Here is a 26,076-nt window from a genome sequence, read left to right as displayed (position 1 = left end):
CTTGTCGCTGATGTCAGTAGACAGCTCTTTGGTATTTCCAATGGTGATCCCAAGTAATGCCATTAAATGCTGGCTTGGTATCTGTTAATAATTAATTAAGAACAATTTGTGTTGTGTTAGTGCACATGTACTTCACCTAATTCCTTGCTGACTTGTAGGGGATCAAATAATTATTTCTCTAGATAAATGACAAATTGATTTGTACCTGTTACATAATGATTTTTTTCTTGTTTGCTTTGTTTAAAATCTATCTTCTGATGATAAAATGAACCTACCATTGAAAATATAGACTCCATTGCTTTATAAATGGGTGAATTTTGGAATTCAACAGGGGGCCAAATATTTATTTCTCTCTCTGTAATTGAAGGGTAGACTTGGGAAGAGACATTGCTGCTGAATTTTTCAAATGTATTTTTTAGGGATGTCAAAATTAACGGGTTAACGCGGATTAATGATTAATCTGATAAAAGAATTTAACGCAATTAACCCATCTGCAGCGCATAATGACTCAAAATCCCTTAAATGTCTCTGTCAACCCATTTCAGGCAGTTTTGGTGTGTTCCATTTGCCCTGGGAACTCGCGTTCCAAGTCGGATTCCGAGTTTTGAAGCCAGATGTGACGACATGCGCGCTCCCGTTTCTCGGAGATCCAAGAAATATCTCGGAGGAGCACAGAGGATCCCGAGTTCAGAATCCGAGATGGCTGCGCCTTTTTTCAACAGAAGGGAAAGTTGTAGTTTTATACTGTTTAAGCACTACTTCTCATTTGTGGCTCATTAAATCGGTCGCGCACGCTATACCATCCAACTTATCTGTGGACGTGTTGCTACGGGGTTTTATACGTAAAGCACCGCGCGTAATGTGTTATCAACTGATATTTGAATCAATTAACCAGGCTAGAATTGGATTTCATGATTAGTCGGATTATTTGTCAGATTTACGGTAGTTTGGGCTAATTGTAAGTGAACGAAGGTAAAGACCATTTAAACTGAGGTACCTTAAATAGGACAAGCTGTCCGGCTAAGCAAAAAATCTTGCCTTTTGATATGAGTCCATGGTATTGCACTTCTGTGGCAGATGGAATGCATCCGACTCGTGTTCAAGATATTCAAAAAACATGTTAAGTGCACTATACACTCACCTAAAGGATTATTAGGAACACCATACTAATATGGTGTTTGACCCCCTTTCGCCTTCAGAACTGCCTTAATTCTACGTGGCATTGATTCAACAAGGTGCTGAAAGCATTCTTTAGAAATGTTGGCCCATATTGATAGGATAGCATATTGCAGTTGATGGAGATTTGTGGGATGCACATCCAGGGCACGAAGCTCCCGTTCCACCACATCCCAAAGATGCTCTATTGGGTTGAGATCTGGTGACTGTGGGGGCCATTGTAGTACAGTGAACTCATTGTCATGTTCAAGAAACCAATTTGAAATGATTCGAGCTTTGTGACATGGTGCATTATCCTGCTGGAAGTAGCCATCAGAGGATGGGTACATGGTGGTCATAAAGGGATGGACATGGTCAGAAACAATGCTCAGGTAGGCCGTGGCATTTAAACGATGCCCAATTGGCACTAAGGGGCCTAAAGTGTGCCAAGAAAATATCCCCCACACCATTACACCACCACCAGCAGCCTGCACAGTGGTAACAAGGCATGATGGATCCATGTTCTCATTCTGTTTACGCCAAATTCTGACTCTACCATTTGAATGTCTCAACAGAAATCGAGACTCATCAGACCAGGCAACATTTTTCCAGTCTTCAACTGTCCAATTTTGGTGAGCTCGTGCAAATTGTAGCCTCTTTTTCCTATTTGTAGTGGAGATGAGTGGTACCCGGTGGGGTCTTCTGCTGTTGTAGCCCATCCGCCTCAAGGTTGTGCGTGTTGTGGCTTCACAAATGCTTTGCTGCATACCTCGGTTGTAACGAGTGGTTATTTCAGTCAAAGTTGGTCTTCTATCAGCTTGAATCAGTCGGCCCATTCTCCTCTGACCTCTAGCATCAACAAGGCATTTTCGCCCACAGGACTGCGGCATACTGGATGTTTTTCCCTTTGCACACCATTCTTTGTAAACCCTAGAAATGGTTGTGCGTGAAAATCCCAGTAACTGAGCAGATTGTGAAATACTCAGACCGGCCCGTCTGGCACCAACAACCATGCCACGCTCAAAATTGCTTAAATCACCTTTCTTTCCCATTCAGACATTCAGTTTGGAGTTCAGGAGATTGCCATGTGATTGGTTGATTAGATAATTGTATTAATGAGAAATTGAACAGGTGTTCCTAATAATCCTTTAGGTGATTGTATATTCCCCTTTTCCTTGAGTTTCTTTTCTCATACAAAAAGAAATGTGATTAATATGGATTAAAAATGAATGATATTTAATCGTGATTAATCTAAATTAATCCACAGAACTGAAATGAGAGGTAAGACAAATAATTTACAGGTGTGGATCATTAGAGCGACACTGGAGAGATTGGGAGGGGAGGGTGTGACAGTTGGAAGACCTATTACATTTGACAGAGACCCAGCTTTCTGACACTGGAATTTATATTCTTCGGTAGTCTACAAATTTCATGATGCCATGCACACAGTCAAGGCATTCAGTGCCAGAATCAGCAGAGCAACCCCACAATATCTGTGAACCTCCTGCATGTTTGACTGTAAGGACCCTGTTATTTTCTTTGAAGACATCATTTTATTTTGTGTAAATATTACAATGATCTTCTTTACCAAACACAGGGCATTCTCCCAGAATGATATTGGCTTTCCTTCGATCAGGTGCAATGATATCGCGTGTAAACAGACAGACAAAACAAAACAGCGCCGAGGTCCACATTCCCAGTAAACCTGCAATATATTAACATAATTACAGGTCACACTAACAAATAAATACCCCCGCTAATATCCCCGATATACCTACCACCAGCCTGAGGACTTATGACAACGGGACACAGCTCCCCAAAGGCGTGCATTACACCAACCGCGCTATCCCCAACATACCACATCAATGGTTAAGGGATGAGAACGAATGTGCCAGTCAACCTCCTGCGCACTCACACCACGGTGACCACGGTGACCACCATAACAAGTTGTCTATTTTTTTAATGAAAAGACACATAGAATAGTGATCCTTTATTGATTCCTGGGGGATATTTTTTTTTCACCTACCCCGTCTTGCTCTCCATGAGACACACAGACACAATCCATGTAAAAGCAAGCTATGGAGTCACAGCACAAGCTCAGCCAGCTTGCGGCACCCCTTGAGCTGGAGGTGAAGGGCGTTGCTCAGGGGTCCAATGGCAGCATCAGTGTCCTGGCCCTGGGATTCAAATTGGGGACTTTTACGATCATGGCACGTGTTATAACCCTTGAGCTGCACGCTGCCCCCGCAAAGTCAATGAGACCAAGGGCCATTGGTTCCATTTCTTTTATTTTTTTTGCGTTTTGTGTAATGTGATGTGTTTTGTACGTCAGGGGCACTGTGCTGTGCAGTGGGCGGCACTAAAATAACACTTAGCATTTACTCCAAAAGGATCCAGCTGAGTTTTGCAGAAACACCTTTTCTTTGCTTCAAACTTAAACCAGGTGTACAGATGTTAACTTCAGTGATGTATCTTGCTCCTTGCTCCCTTACCAGAGATTATCTTTCTTAAGTGTGTAAATTGTTTTCTCTTTACTCTTGCAATTTATCTATATACTTAAAACCTTCTTTGGTACAAATTTATCACTAAGTTCCCCCTAACCCTGCATTTTAGTGGGGGAATCTGACCTAGATATTTTCTGTCTAGAACCATGTCTATAATCTAAAAACAGCTAAATGTTTAATATAATTTTGTTTTCATGTTTATAGTCTATCTCATAGACAAGATAATCTTCTTTTTAAACTGTAGCACAGCCAGGGGAGTTTTTAGCTATTGAAAAGATCAGGGGTTAAGTCAATTTTACCCCTTTTTTTTGATTGATTGGCTTAAAATACTCGGGGCTATAGCCAAGTGATCGGACCTAACGACGCCCATGAACACTATGCGTAACACATTTAGCTAATTTAAGATGAACTTGCGCTATAGCTCATTAAATTAATGTTTATCTTCATTCATATTGTGATATGCGTCTGCCTAATACGACGTATACTTCCTTTAACAATGACAAAATTATTTTCATATTTTATTACATGAATTGTAGTTTCATGCGGTTGAATACAACAATCTTCCTAACACTGAAGCGTCACTTGAAGAGGACGGTTATTTGCATTTTTAATGTGACTTTTTAATCAGTTTGGCAATCAGATGCTTTTGTTATGTTTTGCCAACGAGGGAGGATCGAGTACCCTTTTCGTTTCGTTTTGTGAGCTGTAGCCTCGCCGCAGCGATGTCCGTGTGATCCGTCCTCCGACTCGCAGTGATGGGAAGCCGCGACTTTGCTGGATGAGTACCCGGCCACACAAATGCCGGAACCTTAACCCGGGACTCCCTCCCAGTGTAACCAATAAAAGCCAAGGTAATCTAATTTTATAATCTAATTAGTCATTATCTTTGTATTTCTCTTCTGATGTCCGAGGGGCAGGTGACCGACAAATGTCCACATGTAAACCTGATTTTGCCGGTCGACAGCCAGTGCGATATCGCCATGCAGCAGTGGACCACATGTAACTGCATAATTTCACCTTCGAATATAAAAACACGTTCGTTACTAAGATATTTTCTTTGTATTGTATTGTATCTAGTTTGTGACCGTTTTAGGGATTTTTTAATTATTTATCCCTTTTTCAAAACAAATAAAGAAATAAAATTACATATCAAATAAAAATAAGCTAATTTAGGGAGTTGCAATGGCATATAGGCCTATATTTAAAATTAGGCATGGGCTTATATATTAAGTGTTTTTAATTTTTCGTGAAAAGTCTTACAGTATACTGCTAATTGAAATATCTTGTCATAAACGGATCTTAATTTTTTATCTACTGGTAACGTTTTTTTCAAGAGATGACGTACAAATGGGCGGTTGTGTTTTGTACTTACTATGATAAGAAACTTTTTCTGTTTATAGTGCAGTCCTGTGCAATGCTGAATGTATGTATTTCAGGTTCACCGAGCAGCACACAGGCCTGTTACAGCAAAAATGCAGACGCACGCTACTGACTAAACTACAGTCACGGTGTGGCTGTTTAAAACGGAATTAGCTGAACAATTTTTGTCCTTTTTTAGGATTTAAAGCTTACTGTTAGCAAATAATAAATAACAGCCAGGTCGCCAGTTTTGGTCAGCTTGCAAGAGTGAGATATTCTATGCGAGACAAGTATGCACACACATTTACCGGTATATAACAGTTTTATTACTTTGTAAATAGTCCGTAGGGTTTGCAAACTACCCCAGCAGCTTGGGTTTATAATGGAATAATATAGATTTGCAGTAGCATTTCTTGCATAAGTGTGTGAGTCTGAAAGTACAGTATGAATGTCACAGCAGATGGCAGATGTTAAATTAGGAGTACGCATGGATTTAAAATCTGGTTAGTTAAACACAAGGATTAAATATGTTAATACAAGCACTCTCCAAGCCATAAAATGCAAGTATTGTGGTTTTTTCCATATTTTAATTCATGGAATAAATATCGAACCTGGTCAATGAGATGCCAGGGGGATGCTCTTCTGTATATTTTGGGTAAATCCCTTTAGTTAATCCCAGGATTTATTTATATATATCTAATTACACTGTGTTCCAAATTATTATGCAAATGATATTCTTCTATGATTTTCCTAAATAGTCGATGCAAATGACAGTTAGCATAATTTTCGAGTCATCGACCATTAGAGTATAATTCGAATGTTACTGAACAAACCTCCCAATGATAACAGTATGTTTTTCAAAAACAAAAAAACTTAAAATGCACTGTTCCAAATTATTACGCACAACAGCGTTTCAAAACATTTTATAGGTTGTAAAGTGGTCATTTGTTGAATTTGCTGCATTAGGAGGTCATGTTTACTGAAATCAAAAGCTATTTCACTCAAAAACATCTTAACAGGTCAAGTTACATTTTAACATAGAACCCCTTATTTGATAACAGCTTCACAATTCTTGCATCCATTGATTTCTTTGCAGGATGTCAGAATAGCCTCCCAGAGCTGCTGTTTGGATGTAAACTGCCTCCCACCCTCATAGACCTTTTGCTTGAGGATGATCCAAAGGTTCTCAGTAGGACTGAGGTCAGGGTAGGCTGGGGGCTACACCATGAGTTTCTCTCCTTTTATGCCCATAGTAGCCAATGATGCAAAGGTATTCCTTGCAGCATAAGATCCATTGTCATGTATGAAGATGACTTTGCTACGGAAAGTACGTTTCTTCTTTTTGTACCATGGATAGTGGTCAGTCAGAAACTCCATATACTTTTCAGAGGTCATTGTCACACCTTCAGAGACCCTAAAGGGGCCGACCAGCTCTCTCCCCATGATTCCGGCCCTAAACATGACTCCGCCTCCTCCTTGCTGACGTCGCAGCCTTGTTGGGACATGGTGGCCGTCCACCAACCATCCACCACTCCATCCATCTGGACCATCCAGGGTTGCACGGCACTCATCAGTGAACAAGGCTGTTTGAATATTAGTCTTCATGTAGTTCTGGGCCCACTGCTGCCGTTTCTGCTGGCTGGTGGCCAGATAGAAGGTCTATGCATAACTACAAGCCTCTGGAGGATCCTACACCTTGACGTTCGCGGGACTCCAGAGGCACCAGCAGCTTGAAATACCTGTTTGCTGCTTTGTAATGGCATTTCAGCAGCTGCTTTCTTAATCCGATGTATTTGTCTAGCAGAAACCTTCCTCATTGTGCCTTTATCTGCACAAACCAATGTGTGCTCTGACTCGGCCACGAATCTCTTAACAGTACAATGATCATGCTTAAGTTTTTGTGAAATATCTAAGGTTTTCATTCCTTGTCAAAAGCATTCAACTATTTCACGCTTTTTGGCAGCAGAGACATCCTTTTTCTTTCCCATATTGTTTGAAAATGTTGGTCGGCTTAATAATGTGGAACGTCCTTCTTCAGTAGTTTTTCCTTTAATTGGGCTCACCTGGAAAACTAATTATCACAGGTGTCCAAGATTGATTTCAGCAATCCAAAGAGCCCTGAGACACAATACCATCCATGAATTTAATTGAAAAACAAAATATTTTATCTTTATGACACTTAAATACAATTTGCATAATAATTTAGAATGTGGTGTATACACACACACACACACACACACACACACACACGCGCGCGCGCGTTGGTTTTGGTGATGACCTGCTTACTTGCAGTTCCGTCTTAAGGGGATATTTGGAGCGAATGCTTTGTATTCCTCTGTGTGCATGTGTGCAACAGTATCGAACGTGTCTTCTGAGCTGCACAAACATACCACAGAATTTCATCTTAAAAACCACTCCTAAGGATCTGACTCCTCACTCAGGCTGCCTGCCCCTTCACGCTGCACACGCACACACAGCCCCTGACACCTGTCTCGTTCAGCTTCACTTTAATAAAGATCTGGGGGCAGAGGAGAGCAGCTGGCAGCCCTTCACGTGCTGCTCCTGGTGCCACCCCTGTGCTGTTACGGACCGCTTGCCCTTTTATCGGTCGCCTGCCACCCCTATATTTATCCACTGGACAGGCTGGGCCGCCATGCCTCCCCAATAATGGTGCCTGTTTCTCCCTGCTTCTCTGAAGCCTAGCTGGTAGAGGTAGAGGAAATGGGGGATGGACAGTGAGTCTATTCTTCTTTTTTATCTAATCAGCTGAAATGAACGTGTTCCCACCTTGCCAAAGACTGGCAGAGACTGGGGACACCGTGGGCTGAGATATAATTTATATCATGCTTATATTTGGAACAGGATGCAACGAGCAGCTTCGAGTCACGTTTACAGTGCTAATGATCCCTTTTCCCCTTTTTTTAAATGCTATTTGTACTTTTGCCAGTTTGCTAGCTAAGATCAAATTTCACAAATGATCAGCAAGGGGAGAATCATTTTGTATTGTATGTTTCTTTAAGCCCACTGATACAGGATGACCTAGCCGCTGGAATGCTTCTATTACTCTGTCGACTCCATGTAGCGTATGCCAATGGAACATGTCTCCTTATGTTAATCGTCGTAGGCCTTGTTTCCAGTCTTTGTCTCGCCTGGAAATGCCTGTCGTGCTGTGGAGACACAGAGACAGACACTGACCAGGATGGACAGAGGAGATGGAGATAAGATGTTGATGGCATTTGGATACGCATGAAAGCTGATCGACCTAACCTAGAGGCCTGCTTTGCCAAGGTCTCTACTAGAGTTTCCCCCCTCCTCTAGGGTACTGGTCATCTGAACCACTCTCCCTTTGTTGTCCCAAAAATATCACCCATTGTCATGCACCCATAGCCCTTGCTGCCCCCCTAGTCCTTATACACGTATCCCCTCCCTCTCCAGTGCAAACACCAACAGGTGCCTGCTGGAGACTCAGAAGATGAAACGCATTCCACCCAGCTGTCACTCACAGCACCTGGCCAATCAGGAGGGGACATTTTAGAATACAGGATGCCCATACAAACATACGTGAACGAAGGAGGGCCTTCTCCGTTCCGTTTCGGGTAAAAGGTTGGAATAGCTGCACAAAGACCGAAGCCTGCCAGTGGAAGTGTCTGTTGCGAGAGACGCAGTTGATAGAGCTGCCAGCTGGGACGTGACCACATGCATGGCCCCTTTTGGACGCCTTCTGCCTGCCCCAATGATGAGAAAGATGGTGACCGTTCTCCTGTGGACTGTATGGAGCTGCTGTCTGCTCAGTCTTTCAGGTAGGATAGTCTGCCAGACCACTGTGTATGTATGTTTGAAAGAGGAAGTAGAGACAATGTGTAGAGAAGTTGTGTCAGGTCAGAAGAGCCAAGTGAGGCTTGGATTGCAGTTACTCGTAAGCAGAGAGACAATGACTGATTCGATAACCACTAGTGACGGGTTTTCAACAAGCCTGATGTGTCTCGTTGCATCATGATCATTGAAACAGAGTTAGGAGGACATGACTGTTTTCAGGAAGTCTCTTTCAAAACCAGAACTCTCTGATCAAAGGTGTCACATGAGGACTTGAAGGTTAAATACAAGTTTGGGACGGTGGAATTGAGCTTGTGACCCTGCAGTCATGTTGCCCAACCACAATCCCACCCCTGGGACTGTGTTTCCATGTACTTGGGTACTGGGAACAGTGGAAGTCAGAATTGGGCCATGATGCATGATGCCCTCTAGAAAAAAAGAGGTAAACTTCGGGGAAAACCTGACTGCGATGATATCACAGTAATGGGAAGGGGGGGGGGGGGGGTTAGAGCTTTAAGAAAATGAGCTGATGGATAACTGGAATAGAAGGAGAACTAGGAAGAATGAGAAAAATGAGGAGACGTGAAAGGCCTGGTTAAACGTTCATTCATTCCTCCCTGTCTCTCTAACCTTCCCTTTTCCTTTTTCCTCCCCCATCCTGGGGACACTATCGCTGTTGTGTTTTATTTCCTGCTAAATACATCAGGCTGCACTGTTCAGCTTTTTCATGTTCCCTCAGTCATCATTGCATTAGGGACATCATTGCATCCAGGACACAGATGGCAGTTGGTATTGGGCCTCTTCAGTGCAGAAAAGGCTTTATTCTGCACCATGTCATGTTTTGGGGTTTTTTTCTACCCATGCGACTTGATTTAGGGAGATTTCCGTTCTGCATTTTCACGTTTTGTGTTTCACTGTCCATTAATTACATGCCGACAGCCTTCCAAGTACGTGTGATGAAGCAGCTGCAGGTCTGCAGTCTAGTCAGATATTTTGATTCCGTTCCTTTCTACTGGCCTCTAGCTATTATGCCTGCTAAAACAAAACATGTAATCAATAAATAATTGAAAATAATGAAAGCTGAAACAAATTCTAGTAACCTAATGAGTTATAAAGCCGTTGATTTTCACTATATTCCGATGCCAATACTGTGGTGTTTGAACGGTTGTTTTTAGATACAGATTCAGAAACGCATACCATTAGCTAAAGTCTTCATTTGGTTCTATTTCTTATGGGTGCTATAATGTCCTTACTTATCCCATAACACTTGTGATGGCCTCTTCACACCCTTGTTTTGCTCTCTAGCTGCTTCAGAAACAGAGAAGCTCTTACTGCAGAAGATCTTCAAGGACTACAACCTGAAGGTGCGGCCTGCACGGCACTGGGAGGAGAAGGTGATGGTGAGAGTGGGAATGACTCTCTCACAGCTCATCAGCCTGGTACGACTCTGGCAGACTCATCATTCTGCTGTTCACAAACACCCTCGTTATTTCGCTCATATGGGGCACATGTAGCCGCTGGCAAAATCTCAGTGGTAGCTGTCCGTAATTACGTTCATTCGGTCGCACACGCAGACAAGCGTCCTCCCATAATCCTTTCAAATGCACTAATCATATTTTATATGACAACATGAGAGGGTGTGGGATACGCTTTGGAAGCCTCTGCTAACCTGACAGCGTTAAAGGCAGCCATTTTATCAAGGGTACCAAGTGTTCAGGGAGCCAGAGTTAGATAGTGAACTGCTCTTGTTGCTGTTATCTGAGTATAATAGGGCCAATCTTCTGGAGACACAGGTCTAATGATTTAGGGGTGACACATAAAGTGTATAAAGACACATTACTTACTGATATGTCGCTAGGTGACATGACAGATATAATGCTTCGGTTAAACAGCACCTAACTGAAGTTGCCCGAAATTGGCATGACCTTTGAAAGGCTTCAAGTCCCACAGCAAGGTTAATAAACATGCTGCAAATGGTAATTGTTATTGAATGTTATTTACATTCTTTACTGAAAGTACTGAAAAATGTTCTCTGACAACTACTCAGCATCATTAATCCAACTGGATGCAATGACTTGTCATTGTAAAAGTTTAAGGCTTGTGACTTTTGCAGAGGCAAGAATTTGAAAGGTTTTATTACGAGTTTATTATTGTTTTGCACTTTCTGCCTCTCTGGTTATACTGTGCATAAACTAGAATTCAACACACTGAGGTCTGTATAAAGAATTACCCTATGGTTAACTTTTGTTGAGGGATGTTTGCTTACCTTAGGTACATGAAATTTTATATTTTTTGTGGTATTCAGTGATGATTTTTGGAACTGATGGTATAAGAAAAAAAAAATTCATTCATTCATTAAATAATTAAATATTCTAATTAAATGCTCCTATGCATTATTGTTTTCTCCAGGGGTGTAACGGATCTTGTGGTCAACTTCTTAGAGTCAGATGCAGAGTCTCAGATGGTCTCAGTTGGATACATTTGTGACCCTTTTTTGTATTACATCGCAAGCCAAGCATATCTTCTGAGATGGAGAGATATACACAGCTAGTTGTCTGTAACATCAGATGCCTTTTTATGAGAACTTTAGCGGGAAAGCCTCCTGTAGGTGACCTTCTCCCTAACCTGCTGGTTACCTGCAGGAGGCGGTGCAGGGACAGAGCTAGGAACGTAATGAAAGATTACAAAAAAAAAAAACAGCCTTGTCCCCCTGACATGCTCAGGGAAGCTTTACCCCAATAGTGAGAGTTTCTACCGTCAGGCTGTCCGTGAACTAAATGACGGCTAATATACTCAGTGTTTCCCCTAGGTTTACAGCTTTGGGGAGAGGGGGGAAGCAGACAGACACCGACAGGATTCATGGTGTTCATGTGTTTCTTTTAATGACAGCAGTCAAAAAAACGCAGGCGGTTGGCGCGACACATTTTCCGACGCGCGCTCTGTGTCCGCTGGTGGGAGTGTGTTCACCTGTGTGTGCGCGCACGTGTCTGTGCGCGCGCATCGGGGCGGAACTCCACCACGCGCGATACAGAGAGCAGAGGAGAATTGTAAACGCGCGACCGTGTAGAGACAAAAATGACAAGCTGTTGTGTAAATAAGATAAATATCATAAGGCTATTAAGCTTGTTATACCTGTTCTATAGGAAACGTTAACTTAAATTACTTCTGTTGTGATCTGGCGCTATATAGAAAATACAATTTAATGAAATTAACTTGACCTTCAACGGGGGGCGGGAGGTGCCGTTGGGGCGCGGGACGCCCCCCTAATATAATGGTAGGGGAAACACTGATACTAAAAGGCTCCTGATAACTGACATGCCACTTTATGTTATTCTTCACTTTTCATTTTCCATTTTCCAGATTGTTGCTTTAAGTAGGTAAGACAGTTACTAATATAACTGTTTAATAATTTTGTTAGTCTTTTTTACAGTTTTATTTTTATTGTTATTTTTCTTATAATTTTACTTATCTTTTTATACAATTTATTTTGTATTGCGTTTTTTTTTTCTCAGCACAAAACAGGGAGCCGGTGAAAAAAGCATTTCACTACACACATGTATCAGTGTTTTTTTGTCCATGTGCCAAATAAAATTTGAAAACAAGGCAGTATCTCATGTAGAAAAGAATCCCTCCTCTGGCTAAAGTGCTAAAAATGATAGGACTTATGCTTTGGCTGAGTCTTAAGTAGATGAAGCAGCCTGAATCATGTTGTTGGTCCTGACTAAATCATTTTTCTAAATGAAAATATTCAGTCATGAAAAGTAAAGCTGTTCTTTAACTCATAAAGAGAGGTCTCAACAGCAGAGCAAATGGAGAAATCACCATTTGTACAATATGGTGCATAGGGGAACTTCATTAGTGTCTCCTAAGTTCTTCGAGGTCCAGGTTTCCTGTGTTTATGTATCCTGCAAAGCAAATGGCCTTTGCTGACAGAACTACATATAGTTGCCAAGTTCTGAAAGTGCCCCCCTCCCTAGTTTTTCGCCTGGTCTTTGAGTTATGTGCCCCCACAAACAAAATTCCCCTTTGCATAAAATGCCTTCCTCTGTGGTATGTGTCCCTCACCTTTTCTCTCCAGTGGAGGCCAGCCTTTCAGCAGTAGCTCCCAGGAGGTTAAGCCTGGCTGTGTGCTCTTCGAAGACCTGATAATTTAGGGTAGCTTCCCTTCATCGGCTGCCAGAGTTTCGCTTGTGTACCATGTGACAATATGCAGTCACACAGAATTAGGTGAGAGTTGCTGCTTCAGGTGCAGTTAATTATGTGGTTAGCTGAGGGAAATGTCACGCCCAAGCACGTCATCTTCATTTTGCCGCCCGTCTTGTCCACAGAATGAGAAGAATGAGGAGATGACGACCAATGTGTTTATGAATCTGGTGAGCACATTTATCTTCAACAGACACATTATCCCCCCCCCCCCCCCCCGTATCCTCCATTCCAGTTTTCTCAAATGCTGCTAAAATTCAAATGTGCCTGCCTACAACTACATTATACTGGGAACATGATGGGGGGGGGGGGGTTACTGATTACAAGACAGACAGGAACCAACCTTCACTTCCCTCATTTGTTCTCCCTGTCCAGGCCTGGAAGGATTACAGACTTTCCTGGAATCCTGAGGAATATGACAACATTCAGGTTCTGAGAATCCCTCCAAACAATGTGTGGCGTCCAGACATCTACCTCATCAACAAGTAAGTTTGCCTTATTAACAGCTGAAGGGCAACACCAAGCAAGTGAGTGCTAGTAACTAATGTCAATTTCTTGTCAGTTGCTCAGCTTCTGTGAGTATTTATGAATATTCAGCCCATGCTTGTCTCCTGTCACTGAATGTTCATATAGATATGTCTATAACACAAGACTGACATGTCCACACTCTAGTCTTATCTCATGCTTTTCCTGCAGGATGATGTGATCTGTCTTGTTTCATAGGCAGCATTACCATCTTTATTTGATAGTAATCATTGTTTGTCCTGCAGCAACGACGGTCACTTTGATGTGGCCCTCTATGTCAACGTGTTGGTGAACAGTGACGGCACTGTGACCTGGCTCCCCCCGGCCATCTACCGCAGCACCTGCTCCATAGAGGTACCAGGGGCTCCCCATGTGCCCCCCATCCAAATTTCTGTCTTTCCTCTACTGTGGCCTCTCAGCTTTCAGAGTATCACACCTTCACCTCTTTGTATTTGTCCTTCTCTATGGCTTAGGAATAACTCGGACTTGTAGTGTGACCTGCTCATAGCAGCACACATATTTCAGGAGAATTTATTGAAAAAATAAAAATGGACAAACCTTTATAAGAATAATTTCATATAAACTCTTCCATATTAGCTGAATTATTCCTAATTCATTATATCGTGTTTTTAAATGCTTAATATGATGTGTTCTTACAACAATAGAATACAAATCTATACAGCCAGACCCTCGGTTACGAAAAAGATCCATTCCCTAAGTCTGCTTTTAAGTTGAATTTGTAGGTAAGATAGAAAAGTAATAAAACACTGCATAATAATAATAATAATAAATTTCTTATTATATTATTAATAATAATAATGCTGATAATAGTAGTAGTAGTAGTAGTAGTAGTAGCAGTAGTAGTAATTACCTACGATACTGTACAGTGCTTTGAGCTGAAGAACCCGCTGGTTACCAATGTTTTCATGAGCATCACAAAGTATTGCACACATGCGAACCATTGAATTTAACCCAATTTTTTATATAATAGGCATTATGACAGTCTATGACACAAGTACTAGTTTTCCATAAGACAGACGTTCCTGCCCTGGGGACTGCCTGTAGTTGATTGCTCATCGGGATGTATAGGAACAGAACTCCCCCCAGTACTACACTGGTTCAGGGCCGTCTTTGCCTAGGAGGCCCAGGGAGATGTAGAATTGTCCTTTGTTTTAATTGGACCTGTCAGGGTTCCCCTCCCGCGTGTGACTCTCCGCCTCTACAGCAGAGTGACAAGAAACAGCTGGGTGACAGCACACATATAGTAGCTGGTCTTCTTTCCTTGAAAGATAGTGTGGACATCATGTGTTAAGACCCTTTTATGAAAACAAATGCAGTAACACTCCTGTAACATAATACATTGATACCAACAACAGCCAACTGCTACTGTGACTGCAGACTGCTGTAAAAGTCACTCTCCATCTTCCAGGTGGCGTACTTCCCCTTTGACTGGCAAAATTGCTCCATGGTTTTCCGCTCATATACCTATGACTCTTCTGAGGTGGATCTTCAGTATGCTGTGGATGAGAATGGCCAGGAGATTCATGAAATTATAATCGATGAGAATGCCTTTACTGGTCAGTACATTGAAAATCACCATCTTCACCATTGCCCTCTCTGCGGCTTCTTCTTCTGTGCTTTTTGTTTATTGGGTTCAATGACTTAAATGTGGATATTCCATCAGAAATACATGCATATTGTTATGGCAAGGCATGGTGCAAGGACGGTCCACAGTGCGGTTTACACACAAAAGGGGATTTTATTAACAGAACTCGCAGAACCTGAAAGCAAAAGGGATCATGAAGGGTCTAAACAAAAGAGCAGGAAGGCAGAGCGAGAATTAACAAAGACTCAAGTAAACAAGGAAATGCTGAAGGGACACAGATTCAGAACAGGGTACTAATCAGGGAACATCCAACAGCATCACATACAGGAAACAAAGGCACTGGCTAGTAACAAGCAATCACATATAAACTCCACAATGAGGATGGACAAGAAACAAGTGTTGGCATTGAAAATTAACCAAACATTAAAAACTAGGGGCAACAAGGCACAGGTGCGGGTCATTAACAACTCTAACACTAGGGCTTGGCCTAACCGACTGGGCAAGGACTGGCACATATATAATCTTATATTGAGATCATCAGACATTATTTTGTTTCTTAGCAGAATCTCTATTCAAAAACATTCACATAACTTACTCATTTGCATGCTATCTATTTACATGCAGGTATTTTGGAAAGGTATTTCAGGGTAATTACATCTGACAAAAGTGGACCCCATGTAAATTAATCATGCAGACCTTTTGGTTATGAACTGTGCTCCTTCACCTCATTCTGCCCAATGAAGCATCATAAATTACGTATTTCGAGACCTAATGATGTGTTGGTTGCTGTGATCCTATCAGAGAACGGGGAATGGCAGATCTGTCACAAACCGTCCAGGAAGAATGTCCGGGAGGACCTGTATGAGGACATCACCTTCTACCTTATTATTGAAAGAAAGCCGCTCTTCTACATCGTGAACATTATTGTGCCCTGCATTCTTACCAGCGTTTTGGCCATCTTTGTCTTCTATCTGCCTCCCGATGCAGGTGAAACCAGATCTCCTGGGCCTGGACTTTATTGAACCAGAATGGTGTACTCTGGTTTCCAGATCATCTCTCACTGCGCACAGTCATGTCTAATGGGGGACCTGAGTCTTGGATGAGACTCTTGCTTATAAAGGCATATTATTCCCTAGGAAAATAAATGTCCGTATTTTAAGCAATAGTTATTTTATTCATGTTGAATGCTAGAAGTGCAATATGACAGACTAGCTAAGATGTGATAATATTTTCGACCAGTGGCTGCACCAACAATACTCTGAGCATGGTGCTCCAATTGTTGCACAGATTTAATGCTGGTGGTCAGTGCTTGGTGAGATGGACAGGGTGCAGGTGAGGCCATGGTTCTCTGCAGCTCTTGGTAATACTACAGTTGCATTATCCACATGGACAGAGAGTTACTCAGCTGGATAAGGTGTCAGCAGCAATGCTAAGCATCTCCACTGTGTTGGCCATGCCTGTTTGAGGGGGAAACGTAGCTGAGGACCCTTGTGATACACCATAAGGGACGTGGATAGCTCAGGCTTTAAACCTTTATTGGCAGGTTTGAAAGTCATTGTGCAAAGTTATCTTAGAGGTCACTATTTGAACCAAAGTAAGTCAACGCTTAGCTTACTTTTAGCTGGTGAAGACACCTTCTAGAGCAGGGGTTGGGAACGTGATCCATAGGGAGCCGGTGTGGTTGCAGGTTTTTGGGATGACCTGTCAGTCAGCCAATAATAAAGCAGTGGTTCTCAACTCATCCCAAAAACCTGCACCCACACGGATCTACGTGGATCAGGTTCCCTACCCCTGTTCAAGAGTGAGAGGAAAGCGAACGATGGAAACTGGTGGGTAGTTCTGAGAAGAATCACATTCCGGTTACGTTTTTTTATGAGACTCATGCTTGCTAGAAACCTTTGGGGGAGTCAGCAGATATGGCGAATTTACAGGATAGAAGAAAAAAAGTGATGGGGGTTCAAGAAATATTAGGTACAGATGGAGAGGACACTTGGTGGGAAGAGGGATGAGAAATCTTGGTGGGAGGTTTCAGTGAGAAGAGATTTTGTGTGATGTGTGTAGAGTGCATGTTTATACATGTATATCTATGTCTGTTGTACTAGGGGAGAAGATGACCCTGTCGATATCTGTCCTCATCGCTCTAACCGTCTTCATGCTCCTGCTGGCCGACAAGGTCCCCGAGACCTCTCTAGGCATCCCTATCATCGTCAACTATGTCATGTTCACCATGATCCTGGTCACCTTCTCGGTCATCCTCAGCGTGGTGGTGCTCAACCTCCACCACCGCTCACCCAGCACTCACCACATGCCCTTGTGGGTGCGTAAGGTGGGTGCTCCCTCTCAGCCAGCCTCTGCTATTTGACTGACGCTCACACCTGTCATGCTGGGCTCCTGAAGTAGCTCATACAACAGTATGTTTTCACCCGCAAGCTCCAGGAACCACAAATCCCCCCTATATGACCCGTTGAAGTATCCTTACACAGTAATGAGCATGTATAATAAGCATAACGTCTATGTTTGGTGTGGCGATTCACTGGGTAGCAATGTGGCCTCATACCGACAGGATTTGATCCCGGCCCCTGGTCCGAGGGGTGGAGTTTGCATGTTTCCCCATGTTTGTGAGGTTTTCTCTGGGTACTCCATTTTCCTCCAGTTTGCCCTTGGAATTCGACGCCCGTAGCATGTGTGTCCTACGATAGAATGGTCTATAGAAGCCGATAATGTAGTAACTGCCAATAACGTAAAAATGTTTCCATACTTAATGCATTAAAAGTCAATAATGTAATAACTGGTCCATACCATAATATATTTTCTGAACCAATAATGTAATAACATTATTGGCGTGTTATTACATTATTGGATGCTATAGCCCTTATCCAGGGTTTCCTCTGTCTTGTGGTTCCAGGCTAACTCCACAACCCATTACTGGTTATTCAGAATGGGAAATGGATGATTTTTTGTGAAAGTATTTGATGTGATATTCTTGTGTGTCACCATATAAGCTGTCGATGCTTTAATTACCAACCCAGGTGTTCATCCAGTTCCTGCCCCCATACCTGGGGATGAAGCGGCCCCACGCAGAGGAGCCCCTCGAGGAGGAGTGCAAGCAAGACACGCCCCTGTCCTGCCCGGATAGCCGGAGGCCCGGTGGCGAGTACTTTGCCCGAAACATCAACCCAGAGCTCGTGCGCCCATGGAGAAGAAGGTAATGTCAAAGCTGGTTGTGTAGCACACATCACAAGCATCGCTGGCAGCCAGGTGACAGAGCTACACACTGCTTCACGATACAGTGATCCCCCATTATCCATGGGTGATACATTCCAAGACCTACTACGGATGGTCGAAACCACAGATAATAGCGGTCTGCCGGCTCCATGAACAGCATGAATTTCATGTACCTACGTATGGAAAATTTTAATTGATAGTAAGGGTTGGTTTATACTCTATGCAGGCAATGTGTTCATTTATTATTGCTCCCCAAGCGTTGCTGCTCATACTTGCACACGTAGTTTATGTCAGTCTGGAGGATTAAAGGTCATGTCCACCAGGGGGCAGTGCAAGAAAACTCTCTTGGTCATGGTTTTTATATAATTTCATGGCAATAAATGCGATCAGCAGGAACGCTAGAGGCAGACTGGAAGAGAGTCCTGCAGGGAAGCGTGGGTGTGGGGACAAAGGGAGATGAGTTGTACTGGGCACAACTGGGCTGGCGGATTTCACCATCTTACAGCCTGTACTCACTTGGTTTGAAACTTATGAATCATTTATTTCTGCAATTTTATTGTTTTTTTTATTCAAAATGTAGTGAACTGCGGATAACTGAACCCCCGAATCCTGGGGGTCCCAATGTATTAAAGTGCTCCTCCAAAGGAATGGGTGGGAGAAAGAAAATCTAAACAAAGCATTTAGAGATCGTGAGGTTAGCAGAAGCCTGTGGAGAGAAGCCATGATTGGGATTATATGAAAAAAGAAATGTTTTGGGGATGCTTTATAATTCAACAAACACATTTAACAAGACCATACAAGTTACATAAAAGAAGATGAATAATATCCATTGAAGAGATGTGTTCTATCCTAGAGGACAGTAGATGTTTCCTCATGAAGATTGAGAGGAAGAGCGCTCCAGGTTTTATGGGCTCTTACACAAAAACCTCTGTCACCCATAGTTGATAACCTATGCTTAGGTACAGTGAGTAAGTTAGCATCAGATGACCTTAGTATGTGGGCTGGAGTGTAAGGAAGCAGAGGCTCAGACAGATAATGAGGAGCTAAAGCACGAGTATCATTTTATGTTTGATTCTTGAAGAAACTGGCAGAAATCATAGAGGACAGGAGTGTTGTGAGCAAATTTTTTAGTGTGTGTAAGTAAATGAGCAACAGAATTCTGAACATACAAGTAATCTATTTATGTATTTTGTAGGGAGGCCATAAAATAATGCATTACAATAGTCCAGACGGGTAGTGATGAAAGCATGAATTAGTGTTTCAGTATCTTTCACACTGAGGAAAGGGTGCAGAGGAGCAATGTTACGGAGATGAAAAATGCTGTCTGTACTACTGAGCTGATGTGTGTTTGGAAGGTAAGCTGATGGCAGAGTAACGAACAGGATCAAAGAAGAAAACACAGAGACACTGAGAAGCGGCAGCCGAATCGCACACAGCACTCTCACGCGGAACTGGAAATGCAAATGGTCTTTTTATTGGAACGTCCTGCATACTGTCTAACGCTTAACAGAGAAATGAGCGAACATGCTTCTCAGTAGCTGGCCGGTGAGGAGGCCCCTTTTTTTCATCTGCCCGGGGGGGGGGGGGGCTATGACACCCACTACTGACAGTTCTATTTGCTGCCTCCTAATCCGTGGTGCCAGGGGGCTTCCCCTCCCACGGTGCATGTGTAAATGCGGCCCGACCGTCTCCACCGCAGGCATGTTCGGGCGGGGGCAACCCCGCCAGCACAGTCCAAGGGCGTCCCTTTCAGCGTGCCGTACTCCAGCGTGCTTCTCACAGTCGCCAGCCTTTAAGCCTTTGTTTTGATTGGGTGTTAGAGAGTAAGCCGGCGCCTGGCAGGTGACTCCAGCGTTGCCCTGACGACGGATACAGCCTGGGCTGCGCTTCTGATTAAGCGCCACAAAGTCTCCGCCCCTCCGCCACGGACGAGTGTTCTTGTCAGGAAGCGTGTTCCTTTCCCTGGCGTGTGTCTCACAATACACAGCCGTCACAGTGCTCAGTCGTGAAAGGAGACAGTTATGGTCCCCTCCCAGCTACATCATCCCCCACCCTCCCTGTCGGCATGGAGACACCGGGTGCCTGCCGGCATTAGTCTGTCCAAGCAAACATGCAGATAAAAGCGAGCTGTCGATTTTAATCCCGCTTGGAAACAAGATGCTTTGAATCGTTCCCTTTGATCTTCCCTGCAGACACATCTATATGGTTGGGGGGGGGGGCGGGGGGTTACTGTCCACCTCTACTTAGAGGAATCCGGAGATGCTAATTCTTTTGTTTATTTTGCTTGCACCTGTGCCTCATCCCTGGTGTTTGTCTGTGTGCTGCTTTCTTGTGCAGTATTTGTTTTCTTTATTCGTCTTGCTGAAATATTACATTTGCTTGCCCTGAAGGCCTTTTGTTAACCTTCCTGAAATCAGTCAGAATAAAGCTCTGGTTTGTCAGAAATCCCTGTGTTATATTTTTCTGCCCCTTTTCCACATCAGCCTTCAACAAGCAGGGCTCCCCTGTGGAGTCCCGGTATGGCTAGACAGCCCCTATTTGTCTGATTTAACAGTACAGAAGCATGGTCATTCAGAGGACAATAGGGTTACAGGGAGGATACGGACTGCAGAAGGCTTTGTATAAATGCAGTGGGCTGGGAATCTGCAGCTAACTCATAAATGTTTGGCAGAAGCAAAATGTTACTGTAACAAATGCAGGGAAAATATAAAGGACTTCTTAAAAATACAATAGGGATCCTGCAGCTAACGCTACTTGGACCCCTAATAATACAAATATGGAGGTGGATACACAGGCTGAGGCCTGTTGGTTTTATACTGTGCTGTCCGAAATCATCCCAGTGCCATGATACCTCCTTCCCAAGATAAAACAGTCATGCCAATGTGTCCTCTGCCTGCCTGTCCCGTCCAGAGTGTCCCCTGCCTGTCCTATCTAGAGTGTCCCCTGCCTGTCCTATCTAGAGTGTCCCCTGCCTGTCACGTCCAGAGTGTCTCCTGCCTGTCCTATCTAGAGTGTCCCCTGCCTGTCCTATCTAGAGTGTCCCCTGCCTGTCCCGTCCAGAGTGTCTCCTGCCTGTCCCATCTAAGGTGTCCCCTGCCTGTCCTATCCAGGGTGTCCCTTGCCTGTCCCATCTAGAGTGTCCCCTGCCTGACCTATGTAGTGTGTCCCCTGCTTGTCCCGTCCAGGGTGTCCCCTGTCTGTCCCAATCAGGGTGTCCCAAAGCTTCCTCCCGATAGATAGGTTTCTTATACTATGAATAAGCTATAATATACAGATGGATGGATATTTACAAGATGTCTTGCTGTGTGTAAGGATTTTCATGATTTCCTCTCTGCCCGTGGCTCTCCAGCTGGCGGTTTTTAAGTCAGGGAGTGCCGGTAAACCGTGGTGACGCCTGCCTCTAGGAGAGGCATTGCCATGGTGGTATGACAACCGCTCCATTATTAGTGTCCTGCAAACTGGTTTCATGTCTGAATGTCCTTGCAAGTAGAAACGGTGTGGCTGCAGGTCTTATGGCAGTGCTAAGTACCTCACTCAGGGGTCGTGCATATGTGTCTGCATGTGTCCCCAGGGGCGACAGTACAGTCCAGCTGCAGAGATACTTTGACAGTGATAACTACTGCCTGATCCTGCCCCCTGATCTCAAGTCAGCCATCGCTGCTGTCACCTACATGGCCGAACAACTAAAGAGGCAGGACACTGATGACACAGTAGGTCCCCTTTACCTGATCTGAAGAACCAGCTTCTCACCTGGCCCTAAACCTAACCCCCCACTGTCCACTGTACTCTGCTCTTACAATCTCCCTCTTATTACTCCCCCCCCCCCATTTCTCTCGTAGTGTGATAAGCAGTTGGTACAATATCCAGCTACATATGAATAACTGGAATGTAGAGTGTATAACCATGTTACTGGTAAGAGTGGATGTGTAGATGAATCTGAAGTGTGTGTGTATGTGTGTTTTCTTTGTAGAACTTGACATGATTATAGTGTACATGTGTAGTCAATAACTCAGGTACGGTGGGAATTCATTGCAAAGTAAACTAATAACTATGTTCTGAACACATTCAGAATGCCTTGCCTCATGTTAGGCATGTTGGTGCTATGGGAACCATGCCATGTATGTTTCCCAGCATGCCTCACTGTCACTTCCATATATCTGTCGGGAACGCTTCACTGAAGCTTCAGAAATGTGTCCACAGCATGCGCTCTTAACACTGGTGAGGTGGATCCCAGCATTCCTTCACTGCCGGTCCTCTCTGTGTCCTCAGCTGACAGGAGACTGGCAGTATATCGCCATCGTGGTGGACCGGCTTTTTCTCTGGCTCTTTGTCGTTATCACCACCCTGGGAACCTTGACCATGTTTCTGGATGCCAGCTTCAACTACACCCCCGACCAGCCTTTCGTCTGAGACCATTCCCATAATCTGGGCACCTGGATCATAGACTGCCAGTCTCATTTTCACTGATGGAGAAGAGAGAACTACACTTCCCATGATTCCAGTCTGGAGTAACACCAGCTTTGGTCTGTAGCTAAAAATACATTCCAAACCACCCCATTAACAGTTTGTAATTTTTCGGTAAGCGTAATGGGTGTGGGCTGGCTAAGTATATATGCACAATTAACAATACATATACAAACCTCCACGACACATAGGATTCTCATTTCAGGTAAAAAGGTGTAATGCAAACTATGATACAAGACAAGAATATATGGGCAATTCCAGCATTATGAATATAATACTAATGGCAAACGTGCCTGGGAGCGTGGATAAGCTTAGTATCAATGAATAAATTTGCATATCTTTTGGAAATATATAGCATGTTGTCAGTGGATGTGACATCAAAAGGGCTATGCTTGTAATTGCCCATTCACAGAACTGCAAACCAGTTACACACTGATGAGCCAAAACATTATGACCACCCCCACCTGAAGTGAATAATCTTGTTGTGAAATCTTGTAAAAATGGTGCGTGGGATATATCTGTGATATATTACACAGTAAGCTGACATTCAGCACTCGTCCTTGGCGTGTTGAGTGCAGAATAAATGAGCAGAGATAAAATGCTGACTTTGGCAAGGGCCAGATCACTATGGCAAGACGACTGGGTCAGAGCATCTCTGAAAAGGCGAAACTTGTGGAGTGCTCTTGGTCTGCTGTGGTGACTACCTACTGCAAGAGGGAAAATCCACGATGCACACACAGGGTGTTGGGCGGCCAAGACTTGTCAATGCGGAATGTGAATGAAGGTTGTTCCGTATGGTACAAACCAACAGTAAGCAACGTCACTCAGATGGCATCAAGCCTTGCTGCGTATGGGACTGGGTAACCTCGGGTTGGACTTGCTGGTCCAACGCATCCCACAGATTCTTGACACGTACTTGGCCGATCACATGATCAAAAAACAAGATTCATCGGACCAGGGGGCCTTCCGTCACTCCAAGGTCCAGTTCTGATGCTCGCCCATCATAGGAGCTTTCGATGATAAATGGGATTATCGTGGTCACTGGCCTGCAGCTATGTAGCCCCATAAGCAATAGGGCTTGATGCCCTGTGTGTCGTTACACAGTTTCCTCATCACCATCATCAGCGTTATCTGACATTTCTGCCACAGTAGCCCTTCTGTTGGTTTGCCTTCATTCCCACCTCGCATCGATAAGTCTGAGTCGCCCAACACCCAGTTATCAGTTAATGATTTTTCCCTCTCAGTAGCTACTTTTAGAGATGCTCTGACCCAGTAGTCTGGCCATAATGATTTCCTCCTTGTCAGTCACTCATATTTTTTTTATCCCTGCCCATTTCTTCTGCACTCAGCATGTCAACCACGAGTATTTAATGTAAGCTTACCATATAATACATTCCAGACCTTGACACAGACCATTTTTACGTGATAGACGATGTTATTTGGATTATGTGGAGGTGGTCATAAAGTTTTGGCTTATCAGTGTGACTTATAGGTTCTCAAATTTTTCAGGCCACGACCCCCAAGATAACAGTGTCAGGTACTTTTGATCCCCATTTGGCAAAACCTGTAGTCAACAAGTAGTCAAATATAAAGTCCAAGGAATGGTAAATTGAAGGGTTACCTGGAATGTAATAGACTAGAATTGTTATAGTCCAAAATGAAAAGTTTTGTCTGTTACATTGTGATGTAACAAAAAGATCACCCGATACTAGAAATATACTGTGAGACACAGAATTAAAGTAACAATATGTTGTATTTTGAAGACCCCTAGTTTCACTCAGAAATATACATTTTAATTTGGTACTACAGAACATACAGGAATAATAGAAGCAAGTGGAATTTAAAAACGTATTATTTATATAATAAATATGTAATTATAATTTAATGAAAATGGTTTTGATATGCGTAAATGAACTTATTTTTCCTGGAAAATCATTGTTTGCAGGCATATGCAGTGGGGGGTGGGGGGTGGGAGTGCCTGCGCACCTGCACCCTTCACCTGAATCAATGAAATTGCCCCTCTTTGATGTTCTAAGTGCCCTTTTTCAATAAACGATGATCAGACCAAATCTTAGTTTATAGGAACTGCATGTTTTTCGACTGTAGGATTAGACAGGAATCTTAATAGAAAATTCACTTCAACAGAGAACATGCAGGCACCACACAAACAGAGTAGGGAGGGAATCTATTGACTACCAAAGACCATCTTTCATTACTGTAGATAGTGCAGAAAAGGTTCGTGTCTGTAGGTGCCATGACATGCGTATCTCTTCCTTTCAAACTGCTCATAAACAGTGGAACTGTTAATATAGCTCAGTGATATTTTCAATACGAGTCTCACAGCAGACACCAGGGGGCACTGTGGGTTGGTGTTTTTGTGCCAGCTGTCAGACATTCAGTATGTGGATGATAGCTGTGGGAACACTGGCACAGCACTAGGTGGCGCCACAGCAAAGTGAAATCTCTTTTCAACCGCCTACATCGTGTCAACACTGTTTCTCACAACAAACTTCATGACTTCCTTTCAGAAGCAGAGAACAGGACATTAGGAAAATTCCTGCTACACCGGATATAAAAAATATGGGTACAAGTATAGATTCATTTTATGGAAAGCTAGACGCTTATACCATACTAATGTCTCTGTTTTTGGAATTGTCATGACTAGATTCCTAGCCATGTTTTTTTTTTTATTATTTTATCTCCTTATCCCTGATATGGAGTGTTGTTGATTACCACAAAGATATTCATACAATGGGATAAAATCCAAATGACTCCATATGAATCCTGTTTTTCTTCTTTCTCTCTCTCGCTCTCTCTCTCTCCAGAAAGCTGGATGGATGTTATCTGCATTTACATTTACAGCCTTTGGCAGACACCCTTAGCCAGAGCGACTTACATAAGTGCTCTTTAGTCTCCATCATTGAACAGTGCCACATTACAGTAATTGCGCAATTTCTTTTCGTGATGAGTTTCATTTGCAGTTACAAACAGGTCATGAGGCCAATGACGGTAAAATGTGGTTTCCTGACCAAAGCTATGGGAAGAGGCCATATGTACTTTGCATGCCAAAGTGGCATAAAGCATCATCTGCGATTTAACCCGCCCACTTTCTGCAAACGGCCAATTACATCTCCAGTTGGCTGTGCTACATTTCCATTTGTTGCTGTGGCACATGCAAATGCTCTACTCATGCAAAAGGTATCCCTTAGGCATGCTTTGTCA

General features: G+C 43.3%; 1 protein-coding gene across 4 annotated transcripts; it reads left to right on the top strand.

Annotated features, from left to right (window-relative positions):
- The first annotated feature begins 4,013 nt into the window (after positions 1-4,013).
- Positions 4,014-24,763, top strand: chrnb1l (cholinergic receptor, nicotinic, beta 1 (muscle) like). 4 transcript variants are annotated; one of them, XM_023796553.2, is made up of 13 exons: positions 4,014-4,510; positions 8,454-8,818; positions 10,137-10,270; positions 12,910-13,058; positions 13,160-13,204; positions 13,410-13,519; positions 13,805-13,913; positions 14,989-15,136; positions 15,967-16,152; positions 17,268-17,491; positions 18,195-18,370; positions 21,962-22,100; positions 22,660-24,763. In XM_023796553.2, the coding sequence occupies exons 5-13, from the start codon at positions 13,178-13,180 to the stop codon at positions 22,798-22,800; spliced, it is 1,260 nt and encodes a 419-aa protein (XP_023652321.1). In that variant the 5' UTR covers positions 4,014-4,510; positions 8,454-8,818; positions 10,137-10,270; positions 12,910-13,058; positions 13,160-13,177; the 3' UTR covers positions 22,801-24,763. The 4 variants fall into 4 exon arrangements, with proteins under 4 accessions (XP_023652321.1, XP_023652318.1, XP_023652323.1 ...); XM_023796550.2 differs by lacking the exon at positions 12,910-13,058; XM_023796552.2 differs by lacking the exons at positions 4,014-4,510; positions 12,910-13,058 and adding an exon at positions 8,151-8,306.
- The last annotated feature ends 1,313 nt before the right edge of the window (positions 24,764-26,076 follow it).

This window comes from Paramormyrops kingsleyae, chromosome 10, assembly GCF_048594095.1.
Source record: "Paramormyrops kingsleyae isolate MSU_618 chromosome 10, PKINGS_0.4, whole genome shotgun sequence".
Classification (NCBI taxonomy): Eukaryota; Metazoa; Chordata; class Actinopteri; order Osteoglossiformes; family Mormyridae; genus Paramormyrops; species Paramormyrops kingsleyae.
This window is presented reverse-complemented; position numbering and strand designations above follow the sequence as displayed.